The 13439-nt window shown below is 45.1% G+C and overlaps 1 protein-coding gene across 1 annotated transcript in view; it reads left to right on the top strand.

Annotated features, from left to right (window-relative positions):
• The window catches only part of MAGI1 (membrane associated guanylate kinase, WW and PDZ domain containing 1), a 106180-nt gene that overhangs the window by 20565 nt on the left and 72176 nt on the right, over positions 1-13439 (top strand). Inside the window, exons 5-8 of the mRNA XM_081106094.1 lie at positions 1367-1402; positions 6875-6932; positions 9016-9122; positions 10959-11051. Of these exons, the coding sequence (XP_080962220.1) occupies positions 1367-1402; positions 6875-6932; positions 9016-9122; positions 10959-11051 (294 nt within the window). The remainder of the gene's footprint in view (positions 1-1366; positions 1403-6874; positions 6933-9015; positions 9123-10958; positions 11052-13439) is intronic.

Below are 13439 nucleotides of genomic sequence, written 5' to 3' on the forward strand. Positions count from 1 at the left end.
AAACAAAAAGCCCTGCTCTCGGAGAACCTCAATTCTAATCATTTTTCACTCTAAGTGTTTTTGTTAAACGTTGTGTATCCAGAGTGTCGCTCAGAGTGCGTTCCCATGACCTTGCCCACAGATGCGATTAGGTCGCGTTATTACATGTCTTACATGGAGGACTTGGCCCAGTTTTCCTTTCATCTTTATTTGCGTGAGCTTGGGCTTGTCTCCCCCTCCGGAAGGATGGGGGTGATTGTGCTCGCTTTGCCCCTCTGTCACCTGGCATAGTGACTGGCACAGAGTCGGTCTCATTAAATCATTATTGAAGCAATAAATGAATGCCCCCAAAGACATTATTAAATAATATCCAAATGGGCATGCTCATGAAAGCTTTATGTAAATCATATTCCCTCTTTGAGAAACAATGCCAGCATCAAAACATATTGTTGGCAGTTGTATAGTCTTTAAATAAAAAGTGCGTAAGGTGCTTAGGGCCATGTGGGTTATAAGTCAGCAATCGATTTGAGAAATGGTTAGGCCCTATCATGTGCCCAAACCAGACGGCACTGAGCCAATTGCACCAGTGAAAGCAGCGTGATCCCTGGTTTGAGGGCTCACTGTGGAGGGACAGCCCCCGCTCGGGCGCCAGAGGGACTTTATGTATGAAATGTGTGCTGTCCTGTGTTCTCACTGCAGGTAATAAAATGTTTGGCTGACAGCAAGGGGCAGGTGGGGGGGCCCAAGAATGGAAGGCACCTTCACTTGCGTTGCTCACAGAAATTATTGAGAATATTCTCATTCTAACATTTCCGAGCTCTTTGACTTAGAAAACTCATGTAACATAAACTGCCTCCTTCAGGGCAGCCTTCAAGCTTTGCTTCCTCCGTAATGTGCATCATCGTGACGTAATCCGTCTTTCTAACCCCTCGTTGTCCCGTCTGCATGCTCAGTGTGTGCCCGCCGCCCCTCAGGCAGCAGAGTCGCGGGGAAGTTAAGTGATGCTGCAGTTGCGGGTGTAGGTGCCTCGCTGGTGAGAGGGTGACTGGAGGATTAAAGGACTCCTACGGAAAGGTCTGACAGCACAGTTGGTCAGTAATAATGGCTTTTCGCTTAAGAGCGTTAAAACCACAAAGGTATTTCCATCTTTAACGGCCAATCAAGCTCCATTTTGCAATGGAAGGAAATGAGCCATATAATTGCGCTCAGTATCAGCCCTTGCCGTTTGGTGATTTCCACGGAGGTAGGTCTCCCGTTCATTAGCCACAATGCAGGTAAGGGCTAAGTCACGGGATGTGTTTGCTGCTGTTTTCTGAGGGGAGTTTCTTCCTTGGTGTCTGAATTATTTTCTCTTTTCTGTCTCATTCCTGCTATTCCTCTGGAGAAGAAGGTGTCCACACGGAGGAGCTGGACAGTGAACTAGGTAAACCCGCAGCTGCGGCTGCTGCATGACGCCCCGCGACGGCTTTGTCGCCAGCGAATGGCTTACGCGCCCCGGTGCTTTAGTTTGCGTTCTCCAACTAGGATTTCCATTCCAGTTCACCCGCCAGGGGTCAGTCTCACAGCCCACATGTCCGACTGCAGAGCATGCGGAGCTGTAATCGGTTCCGTCCACAGGGAGGAAGAGCTCGCAGCGGGTGCTGGGTCTGCTTGTGCCTTGAGGAGTAAGAAATAAACAGAGGCTGGAGGCTTGCCACGCTCCTGGAACTCTCTCATGTAACCTTTCTCAGCCCCGTTCTTTATTTGTTTGGTGGATAATCCAAAAAAGCCAAAGCAAAACAAATAAAAACCTACCAGACTAATTCAAGGATCATTACAAGAGCAACACTAATACAATAGTTTCAGTGAGTTTAGCTGAATAGTTACTGTCGTCAGTATTGTGTTGTCATTAAGTCATGGCCACACGTTTGTACCTGTGGTGACTGTGGCCCATTTCCTTAGGGTGTATGTATCTATGTAAATCAAGTCTTGCCCACCCCAGCTGTGATATTTTAGAAATTATTCACATTAGCGGGAAATGCCAAACTGTTACCCTTCTTTGCCACCGGACTGCATGAATACTGTTTCCTCCTCAGTTACCTGTTCAGTGTTGTTCATATCAGGTCGCATGCCATCCGCTCCCTTCATGGAAGGATCGGCAGCAAAGCTCCAGTTCGGCTAAATTGCACAAGAAGCCTTGGCTGATTGAGAATTGACCATAGTATATTTTTAAAATAGAAAATTGTTTAACATCAATGTGAAAGGAACTGTCCTGAGATCATTAAACCAGCCTAGCATTTAAAGATTGCCTTAACGGAAAATAATGAATATTTCATACAGAATATTATTTGATTTTGTTTGATAGATAAAGACCAGAGTTATGATATACTAGAATTTAGCTCTGTTTTTCTTAATGTTTGGACATATTGTCTTGTAATTGATGGATATGCCAGTGATGGTCGATAACCATTTATAGATCTATTTTAAACATGATTAATAAGTTCCCTTGTGGTCATGGTGGTAGAAATAACTTGAGATTCAACCTGTGTAATAGAACAATATAAAACTAATTTTATTTTTTTAAAAATTTATCAGTCCGGTGATGTTAGATAAAATAATTGAAAGAGGCAGAACTAGTTTTTCTGGACATAAAATGAGTGCCTTACTCACTTGATGAATCAATTCCAGTCACTCTTGCTGCCCAGCTAATAGGTGTGAGTGGCCGCTGTCTGCATAGCTGGTGGACATAATATGGCCAAGTGCAGGGCACACATTTCTTTGCTTCTATGCAAGTTCAAACATTGACATTTTTAGGAAAGAGGTATTTTTTTCCCACGTAACTGTAACATGGTGGGAATTTCCCTATCCATTCACAGACTCTAACAAAGAAGTTTTAGTGGCTGCATAGTGTCCCTTCTCATGGCCCTGGCCACAGTCCTGGGCGGTGGTTTGGAAGTGGAGGAACTGTCTCAGGTCAGATCAGGCTGCACCCTCTCCAGTCGGGGACCCCTTGGAGGATGCCCGACTGCCGGTTTAGGCCTAATCCCGGGGATCAGGCCTAAACCAACAGTCAGACATCCCTCTCACAATCCTGACTGCTGGCTCCTAATCACTCACCTGCCTGCCTACCTGGTCACCCCTTACTGCCCCCCCCACCCCACCCCCCCCCGGCCTGGTCACCCCTAACTGCCCCCCTTGCTGGCTTAGTTGCCCCTCAGTGCCTCCCATGCCAGCCTAATCGCCCCCAGCTGCCCCCCCTGCTGGCCTGGTTGCCCCTACTGCCCCCCCTGCCGGCCTGGTCGCCTCTTACTGCCCCCTCTGCCCGTCTGGTTGCCCCTAACTGGCCCCCGCCCCCTGCTGGCCTGGTTGCCCCATGCAGCCTGCTGTTCAATCATTTGGTCATCCCTCCCTAACCCCCTGCCGGCCTGGTCACCACATGCAGCCTGCTTGTTCAGTCGTTTGGTTGTCCCTCACTAACCCTCCTGCCGGCCTGGTCGTAGGCAGCCATCTTGTGAGGGCATGAGGGTCAATTTACATACTACCTCTTTATTATATAGGATTACCTAAGTCCCTCTTATGGACTTTTCAGTACTTCCTTATGGTACTTTTTGCCTATAATATGGAACAGGAGACGAACATGTGTACTATAGAAATGGCCCAAATGTGTCCTTGAAGGTGTAATGGGAATTGGGCTCCTGATTTTTGCCTGTATGTGTTCACTGCAAAGAGTATTGTACATACACACACACACATATATACACACACACACATATACACACACTGTTTTTTTTTTGCATCACTCCAGATTCTATTGACAAGCCATTGACCATTTTTTTTAAACAAGAGGAACCTAATCTTAAACAATAGCAACTGTCAGGTTTCCGGTGAACAATGCAATTCCAGTGCGACCAGGACACCCCCTCTGAAATCTGCCTCTGAGGTGGGGGTTGCTGGCACGGGTTGGACACATCCTTTGATGATAGAGGTGTCATTTCTGAACTGTGTTGTGTGATCGGGTCATTAGCTTCATGATGGACGTTTGGTTTGCAGAATGGGGCATATCCTCTGTGATAACATCTCCCCAGAATTGAAAAGCACTTGCAAACCTTTTGGAATCACGGGGTATTCGTGTGCTGAATGCAGCTAGGAGAGCAGAGAGGAGGTCTCCTCCAACCCAAACTAAGTCACAGCTTTGAAATGTATCTCTGAGTATGAACATGACTTTCTGTCTGTGTGCTGACGGATCCCTTAGAAAAGAACTTAGAACATTCGACTGCTTCGTATTTGCTTCTGTGATGGCAATTAGTACAACATGAGGTTTTCAGAGGCGGAGCAGCAAGCAAGCAGGCCGTAAAAGCTGTCCATTCCTCGTGTGCCAGCCGGTGCTGTGCAAAGTGTTTTACAAACACCCTCATTTAATCTGCCGTGGCCTTTGAGGTCAATCCAGGAAAAAGATCTGCTCCCAGGATGTTGACTAACTAGACCAGGTCCAGCTCTCCGCGGGGGAGCCCAGTTCATCCAGGGCTGGGCAGCCCCAGTGGGTCCAGGTGCCTGAAATCTCGGTGCAAGCTGTGCAATCTGGTTGGATGATGCCATTTTTTTCTGAACTTCAATATTTTATGCTCTTTTCAGTTTTTTAGAGCCAAATTGGCAAATTTGAGGACAAAAATCTTCCTTTTTTAAATCGACCCATTTCTATTTTAAGCAGTAGGGGGGACTAATTCCTATTATTAAACTAATCACCACCTTGGAAGTGAGAAATCAAAATCTGTCTTTTCTTTTTTAAATGAGTTTTACTTGAAAAACTAGAACATTTTTACAGTTTGCTCATCTGTCCCAGAAGCTGTGTTTAGATTTGCAAATGTCCAGACATTCTAGTTGAGCGACTTCATGCTCTGTTGACTGGGTGGCAAGGCAGGCAGAGTGGCCCTTTCCTTGAACCCTCCGACCCCCACCTGAGCACGTACCTGCAGTGTTTGAGCTGTCTGCTCAGATGGGCCACTCGTAGCGACCTGTGTCCGGGTGCCTAGCACACTCCGGCAGACAGCAGGCACTCACTAAATGTTTGAGAAATTAATGATGGGATGAATTGAATTCTTAATGTTGTCCCTATTTTATCTGAAGATAATAGGGCCAAATATTTAAGGTTGTAGATTCTGTAAAGAAAGTTGGCTCATTAAACATAATGTGGCCCTCTCCCACTCACCCGTTCCCCTGCCCCATGCCTGCACAAATACAAGACTGTGCACCAATTTGCATTTTTTAATCTTTGATTTCCCAACTCCTTGGAAATATCTTCCCGGTTCTTTTTAATTTAAATGGTAATTTCCAGTGTTGTAAGGGAAACCATTTCCCCAGCATGTGATTTGCATTAGTCCACAAGACTCTGTGTATAAAAAATGCCAAGTTTTATCAACGTCTGTAAATTGGACCTGTCTAGCCTTTTAGTAGCTTACATCTTTGAATTTTTTAAAGAAATTCAAAGACTTCTTTAAAACCTGCTCAGTGTGTGTGTGTTTTAATTAGAAGAAAGGGGGCAGGGAGGGGGAACCTTGTCTTTTTGTTTGCAAACACACTGTGGAGCAGAAACCATGAAATTAATGTGTCTTGATGTGCGGCCAAATTTGAGGAAGACGTGAACTTGAGGCAATTAACCTGTGTGTTTGAGTGCACGCTCAGGACCCCACTTCAGCATGGAACCGTTGGTGGCATATGTAAGCCCTGATGAAACGGTCACTATTTAAAAATAATGGTCACGTGATTCCATGAATTTTAAAAAATCTAGCATTTCAAAATATATTCAGTGTGTGTAAATTCCACTTAAGTGGGTTTATTTAATGGCTACTTCTAGGAATGATGACTCGCTTTGGAGCCCTGTATTATACAAGCTTGCCTCAGCTGTGTACCCATGTATGTATCAGGTGGCTTTCAAATTAAGTCGAGTAATTGTTCTCCGCCTAGACTTTGTTTAATGACACAGAACACAACCTTAGTCGCTTTTTTCACCACGTCAGCTTATCTGGTGCAGTGGGCTTTCTCGCACTCGATTGGTGTGACAGCCCTCACTGTGACCTAGTTAATAAAGTGCCAGCCTTTGAATCTGAAACTTACAAAGTCAAGTCCAGGGGAGCACCGTCGAATTTTCAGAAAGGCACACCCCTGGGGATGGCAAAGTGGGTTCACAGCTGCATGTGACGTTCTTTTGACTTAATAAAGCCATAGTAATAGCCATAACCTGTGTGTCCTCCATGCGAACAACTTGTAGGCCTACTTTTGCCCACCCCTGTGTGTGGACCCCCCGATGCCTATTACCACCACATTTGAAGGAAATGTAGGCTAGTGAGACCTGTGTTTCTGCGTTCATAGGCAAACTGCTGGTGAAATAGGCCGGTCCAGGTAGAGTGGTGAGGGATGGGCGCATGCATTTCAGAAACACAGCTCACTGTGGGCATGTCTATTTGGTAGCCTTTTTATTAGGAACGAGGAGAAAATAAGATGTACATCTTACCTTATTCCAGGAAGTGAAAAACAGCACGATGAAAAGTAACACATTTTTATCTAATTTTGCTTTCGTGTTAGGTAGTCTAGAAATAAAATGAGAAAACTAAATATTTTAAGATAGGAACTGGGCAAATTTTAACTAGAGTCTAATTTAATAGTTGGTTTAGAATGAAGGCACCTGGGACTGCATTTTATTACGTTTCATTTGCTTGTGCAAAATACCAGTAAATAATTGTTCTTCGTGTAGAAAAAATGCACTGATAAAATAAAAATAATACTGGCTTTTCTTTTAGGATACACAGTTTTAATTGGCCTTAAGGTACTTTTATGAACTTCTTTTTGCCTAACTTGTTGAAAATCCCTAGGTTCTTTACGAATATGCTCTTCTCTCTCTAAATATTCTTTTGTTTTTCAGAACTGCCTGCCGGTTGGGAAAAGATTGAAGACCCTGTCTATGGTGTCTACTATGTAGAGTAAGTGTCCACTGATCCGCACTAGAGCTTGTACCCTCCGCCATCACGTACATTTATGCTGAGCAGAGTTTGCCATCATTATACGGTATAAACTAAATAATGATAATAACATAATTTTATAGTGAAAATATATGTCTATTTTAATGCATGAGAAAATATTCAGCAAATCTGAAGACAACAAATTATAAGAGTCATGAGGGCCAACGCTGTGTCTTTTGTTTGCCACTACACTGCCAAGGCTCGACAGTCCTGGTGTAGGGCAGGCACTTAGTATTACTTGAATGAATGAATGAATGAATGAATGAATGAATGAATCTCAGACAAGCAACCATTCACTAGACCAAGTGAGGAGGGCCATCTTCAAGAGGAGGACCTGTTTGCCCACTTTTTGCCCTGCCCAAGTCTGAACTGCTCAGTAATTACTTGCTAATTCATTCAGACTTTCTAAAAGGATCAGACACATCTTAATAATGTATGAAATGTTGCCAAGATTAAGAAGGAAACTGAGAACTAGCCTAACCTGCAAGGTCCTGGTGCCTCTGTGCCTCTCCCCGGCCCGAGGACCGTACACGTGGCTCCTGGTTTTCGTTTCTAAGACTCTCCCGCCCTCATTGTGACGGCTTTACTGTGCACCATTCTCTAGCAGTGGGCGTGCACTCGCCTTCCCGTCAAACCCATCAGTTAGTAGGATGACACCCAAGAAAGTAAAGGAAACCCAACTGATTAAACATTGAATGAATCTGCTTTATGTCATTTTCTCTGAGAAAGACGAGAGATAGCTAATAAAAGATCCTTTGAAAGAAACAAACACCATATAAATGTTCTGTCATAATCCTGCCTGCCTTGACCAGGACACCTGGCGAGCTTTGTCCCTCCTGCTATACTAGGAGCTAGGTGGGTCATTTGTATAAAACTCGGTGATAAGAACATGAGGCAACAATGCCAGATCATAAAATGCGCGGCATCTTACTGTGAAAATCCCGAGTTCAATATGGCAAGTGTCCTTGGTCATTACTCCTATCACCACCGCTTTTCCTATCAAGAGGATTGGTGACTTGGGGCATCAGAAAGGAAAATCTCTAACTTTCATAAAACAAAATTCCTTTGTGTGCCGGCAGATCATCTTTCTCGCACTATGCAGTGGGGTTTGCCTGTGTGGGGCTCATTGTGAGTTCTCCCTCAGGAACTTGTGTATGAAAAGAAACAGGTACCACAGCCTGATGCAGAGGCGTGGTTGAGCAGCTATTTGTTTTCTTACTGTGCACTTTTCCTCCTGTGTCTTCTGAAATCCAATACCCGGTAATGTTAGACTCTATCTTAGCATGAAATTGCCTACAAGAATCAGGAAATAAACAAGCAGTCCTACAGTAAAAACCAAGGGTAATTAGTCTATCCACCTTATTTGACAAGCCTGCCTTTGGAAAAGAAATCCTGGCTTTAAAAAGAATTTTGATTCTAAATCACCATATTACCGATATGTTCCCAAATGTCTAGTGAAGTGTGATTTTCATGAAGAAAGAAAAAATCTGAATATGTTTATGCTCCTGTGTATTTAGAGAACATGTGTGTATGTACATAGGCAGATACTAAATAAGACCATGGCAAAAAACACCTGTGTATTCATATGTATGTATATGTACATGTGTATGTATGTGTGTTTTGCCATGGCCTTATTAGTTTGGGGATCATCCTGGGTCTTTGTCACTTTGAACACACCCCATTGGGTTAGGTTAGCTGCCTGGGGAGTCTCTCTGACTTGTGCATTTTGGCCTATACTTTTAATCCTGACTCCATGTCTGTTGTTGCAAATAGTTGACAGGTGTTGTTAGAGTCCTTTTAACTTCATCATTGCATTGGTGGAGGATTTTAAGGTACAATGCCCGTGAATCTCACCGCACTAGGCGGGTGCATACAGCAGTCACACGGAGCCCGTTTTCCTCCCTCCGCTGACCTGCACGTGACACGAGATGCTCAGGGCCTCGGGCACCTGTCTGCTCGGTTCTAATCCCGGGACTTGGCCCGACTGGCATTTGCTTGTGAGATGAGACGTTTCCTAACCGGGTGCTCTCTGCTTCCGCTCCAGCCACATCAACAGGAAGACACAGTACGAGAACCCAGTTCTAGAAGCCAAACGGAAGAAGCAGCTGGAGCAGCCGCCGCCGCAGCCGCAGCCTCAGCCTCCGTCCGAAGGTTGGCTTTCTCTGTGTGTGGTCCAGGAGCACAGGGCAGAGCCTGGGTGCCGACACCCCCGTGTGGTCAGGACTGGCCTGGTGACCCAGTCCTGCGCCCGAGGACTTGATGTCCTGGGAGCCATACCACGTTGCCAGAGTTCCCTGCCCTGGAACCAGGAGGAGGGCCCAATTCCGAGGCACCGATTGCACTTAACTTAGAAAGGAGCTGTCCGTAGCCTGGAGCTGCGGATTTGAGAGCTATTTATTTATTTATTTATTTAATATATTTTTATTGATTTCAGAGAGGAAGGGAGAGGGAGAGAGAGAAACATCAATGATGAGAGGAAATCATTGGTTGGCTGCCTCCTGCACGCCCCTTACTGGGAATGGAGCCCGCAACCTGGGCATGTGCCCTTGACCGGAATCGAACCCAGGACCCTTCAGTCTGCAGGCTGATGCTCTATCCACTGAGCCAAGTCAGCTAGGGCTTGCGAGCTTTTTAAAATTACAAGTCAATTCATGCTCTTTGGAAAATTATGAACAATTCAGCAGTGTGGAGCATTAAATTCTCCCCTGCTCACTCCTAACCCGTTAATTTTTATATTCTATTTTATAAATGTATCCGCTTCATTTAGTCACCTGCTTATTAGTAGATGCTTAGGCTTTTCCCAGTTTTTCATTACACTCTTAAAATAATAGACTTTAAATGCACCCTCAGTGTAACTTGTGAATATCAAATATATGAATGTCAAATATAACACTTCTCTTACTGTAACACTGTATGTAGTAAATATAGATCATAGAGTGGAAACTGGCAAACTTGTTCTAAAAATTGGCATATGGTAAATTTTGTGGGCTTGGTGGTTCATGCACTCTACTACAACCACACACACTGTCTGGAGCTGTGTGAAACAGCTATCAACATGTGTGAACAAGTGGGCGTGCCTGTTCCCACGCAGCATTACAGGTGGGCTGAAATTTAAACGTCAGGTAATTTTCATGTCATGAAATCTTCTCCATAAAATATAAACGAAAACCGGGCCCAACTCCTGGCATTTATTAAAGGAGTTTGTTTCAACCATTTAAGTGTGTAAAAGCCATTTTTGACTCACAAGTTGTATAATAACAGGCACTGGGCCCAAATGGGCTTTTTGGCCGTAATTTGCTAACCACTCCCATAGACTCTATGAGAGAGAGAAAGGGAGAGAGAGAGAGAGAGATCACCTACTGAAAAGTTCTCCTTTCTACCTTAATTTCTTTTCTATTTAAAAATAACCTTTTTTAACATTTTCCCTGAGGGGGGAAGCTTGGTAGTGTTGGTGGAACTTAGGGAATGGGAATATGCACTTAAGTAAGAGAGCCGAGCTGACAGGACTCTAGGGGAATGTCAAGGGTCACTCACTGAGTTATTCCTGGGCCTCCAGGGGCGATAGGACTATAGTTAGGACCCAGGAGTATTTCGTGTTCAGAGATGACAGGAGATAGCCTCTCAGCCAACCGCCGGAACCCCTTCCCTCCCTGAGACAAGCTGGCTGAGCAGCCCGCCCATGTCTCTGTCGCATTGGGCTGGCTGAGTTCACTTCGTTTTGTGTCTTTCCTGATGTGTTTTGCTTGGTCTCACTTTGGACTCTCCAGCCAGAGAGAACTGGGGATTTATTGGTCATACCACAATATTTCTATCCCCAAAGGTCTTAGGAAAGAGAGACAGAGAGAGGCATCTTGGTATTATTAATAGAGAGTGGGATCAAATGCCTTTTTTTTTTTTTTTAAGTCTTGGCCCCTGGTTTTATTGGTTTGGGCAACTTTATATTAAGAAGGTGAATCCTAAGTGAGCTATTGATTCTCTTTCTTGCAGAATGGACAGAAGACCGGTCATCGCTCGTGCCTCCTGCTATTCCCAGCCACCCTCCAAGCAACCCAGAGCCGGCCAGGGACACTCCCCTTCAGGGTAAGGCTTTATATAATTGCACCATTGTTTTAGCTCAAAAACCTGATATTTTAAAAGGTACTTTAAGAAGTGGAATCTTGCAACTCCCAACTCATTCCTTTGATAGTAAAAACCATGATGATTAAAATTCTAAATGCATCAGTGATCAGAAGTGTCAAAAATATTAAAAACATTGTTGTGTGAATTCCTTCAGCTCTTTGTGATGTTCTGAAAGTGACCACTACTTGTCATCAAGGATTAAACCAGGTTTCCTCAGCCTCAGCACAGATCCCTCTGGGCTGTGGGCCAAGCTGTGCCTTGTAGGGTGTGGGCAGCTTCCCTGGCCTCACCCACTAGATGCCATAGCAGCCTCCTTCTGTGGCAACCAAAGGCGTCCCCGCTGGGGCGGGGGGAGGAGGGGCAAAACCGTCCCAGGGTCACGAACCACTGGGATTTAGAGACCACAGATGTTTAACAATTGTGTAAAATAACTTGAAAACTCAGCATTAGATATTTCAAGATCCTAGTCAGCCATATTTGGTTTCAACTAAAATTTTTCTGCAACTGTAAAATGGTTGGACATGTTGTTTTAAATTCTCGTCTCTGATTCTGGCTTCGGTTTTGGCATTTACCCACATTTTACAACATTTTGTTGGGTCTCATTGGTTTGCATTCATAGAAAGTTTAAGCCCCCTGGAGAGGTTCGCTTTTGAAAATTGAAAGGTCCAGAATCTTGCTACTTTAGGCCTCATAACTCTTAAATGATAAAAAAGGTTTTTGGGTTTGTTTGTTTGTTTAGTGTGTTTTTTTAAAAAATAAGGCGAGCATCATATTCGGTAGAGTTGAGGAACATTTGTGGTTCAGAACTGCTAAAAAAGACTATAAAATTTGTTCTCTCCATTTTAAAAATGATGTAAGTAGATAGGTAGAATAATTATTTTCTATAATTTTGATTCCTCCATTATAATTTTCATAAGAAAGAAATTTCCCTTCTAGCTGATATTGTCATGAGATTAGTATTAACACCAATTTATGTAAAATAATTTCTGCTGCCTTGGATGAACTTTTTAGGATGATATGGCTTTAATGAAGATAGCAAGTAGATAATAGCATTAATTAATATCAACAGGATTGTGCCTCCTTCATATTTTTTAAATGTAATACTCCTTCCGCAGCCTCATGTTGTCATATTCCCCCTCTCCTGGTAAGTCAGCTACACTAACTTTTACGTATCTTGAACCTCTTTTCTGTTCTTAAACCAGTGAACCTTGGACCATGTCAAAGCCTTTGCATATGCTGTTCCCTCTGCAGCGGTCTTTTCCTGCCAGTGTTTGCTTTGTTAGCTTCTACTCATCTCAGGTTATGGCTAGATTCCCCTGTTACAGTCACTCTTTCCATCTTCTTCTCATTTTTAGAGCCTAACAGTTATAATTAGTGTTTCTGTGTGCTCAGCTACTTAACAGTTGTTTCCTCTTTAGACTTTAAATCGCGGAGGCGGGGGGCTCCTTTCTCGCTGTAGGGCCCTCCAAACCAGGCACATTCCTTGGGTATCTGGCATCTGCTAAAATGTATTGTGGAGTAAAAGAATATGCATATGTGTAAACATACATACATGCACAATAAGCAGCACAGCTTCCTAAAAGAACTGTCTTAGAGATTAAGTCAACTTTAAAGGGTCGGGTGCTGGTGCCAAACCTTAGTGCCCCGGCTGCGGTGCGGGTCCAGAGGCACTGATCTGTGCTAGGAGCTTCCTTCTCGTTTCTACGCCTCTTTTCCTTTTCTTTCCTCCTTTGAGCCTCTGGCCCCCACATTGGTTTAGACTGGGAGAGCTCACTGCGCCCTCACTGGGGACCTCATGATTCCTGCGCCCTTCTGCTTCTCGCCTCCGTGCTGAGCCCGCCTCCAGTTACACCCTCACCGCCGAAGGTGTGCGTTCAGCAGTGGCCTACGCCTTTACCCAGTGGCGCCCAGAGCAGTACCGACCTGACAGGGAAGCAGGCACCTCAGGGTTGTTCAGAAGCAGACGTGGGGCCAAGACCCGGAAGGTCCAGGTTCAGTGAGTCTCGGGCAGGCCCTCAACTTCGTCGCTTCCCAAAGCTCCCCAGGTGGTGCCCTTCCACCACAGACAGCACCGCTGGCACCAGTCGGAGACGAGGCTCTCTGAGGGAGTGGCCTGTGCACGGGCTGAGCAGAGCGCCAGACCCACAGCTGTGGGTAGGGAGTGGCGTGTGCACGGGCTGAGCAGAGCCCCAGACCCACAGCTGTGGGTAGGGAGTGGCCTGTGCACGGGCTGAGCAGAGCGCCAGACCCACAGCTGTGGGTAGGGAGTGGCCTGTGCACGGGCTGAGCAGAGCCCCAGACCCACAGCTGTGGGTAGGGAGTGGCGTGTGCACGGGCTGAGCAGAGCCC

Source organism: Myotis nattereri, assembly GCF_964212035.1.
Source record: "Myotis nattereri genome assembly, chromosome: 14".
Taxonomy (NCBI): Eukaryota; Metazoa; Chordata; class Mammalia; order Chiroptera; family Vespertilionidae; genus Myotis; species Myotis nattereri.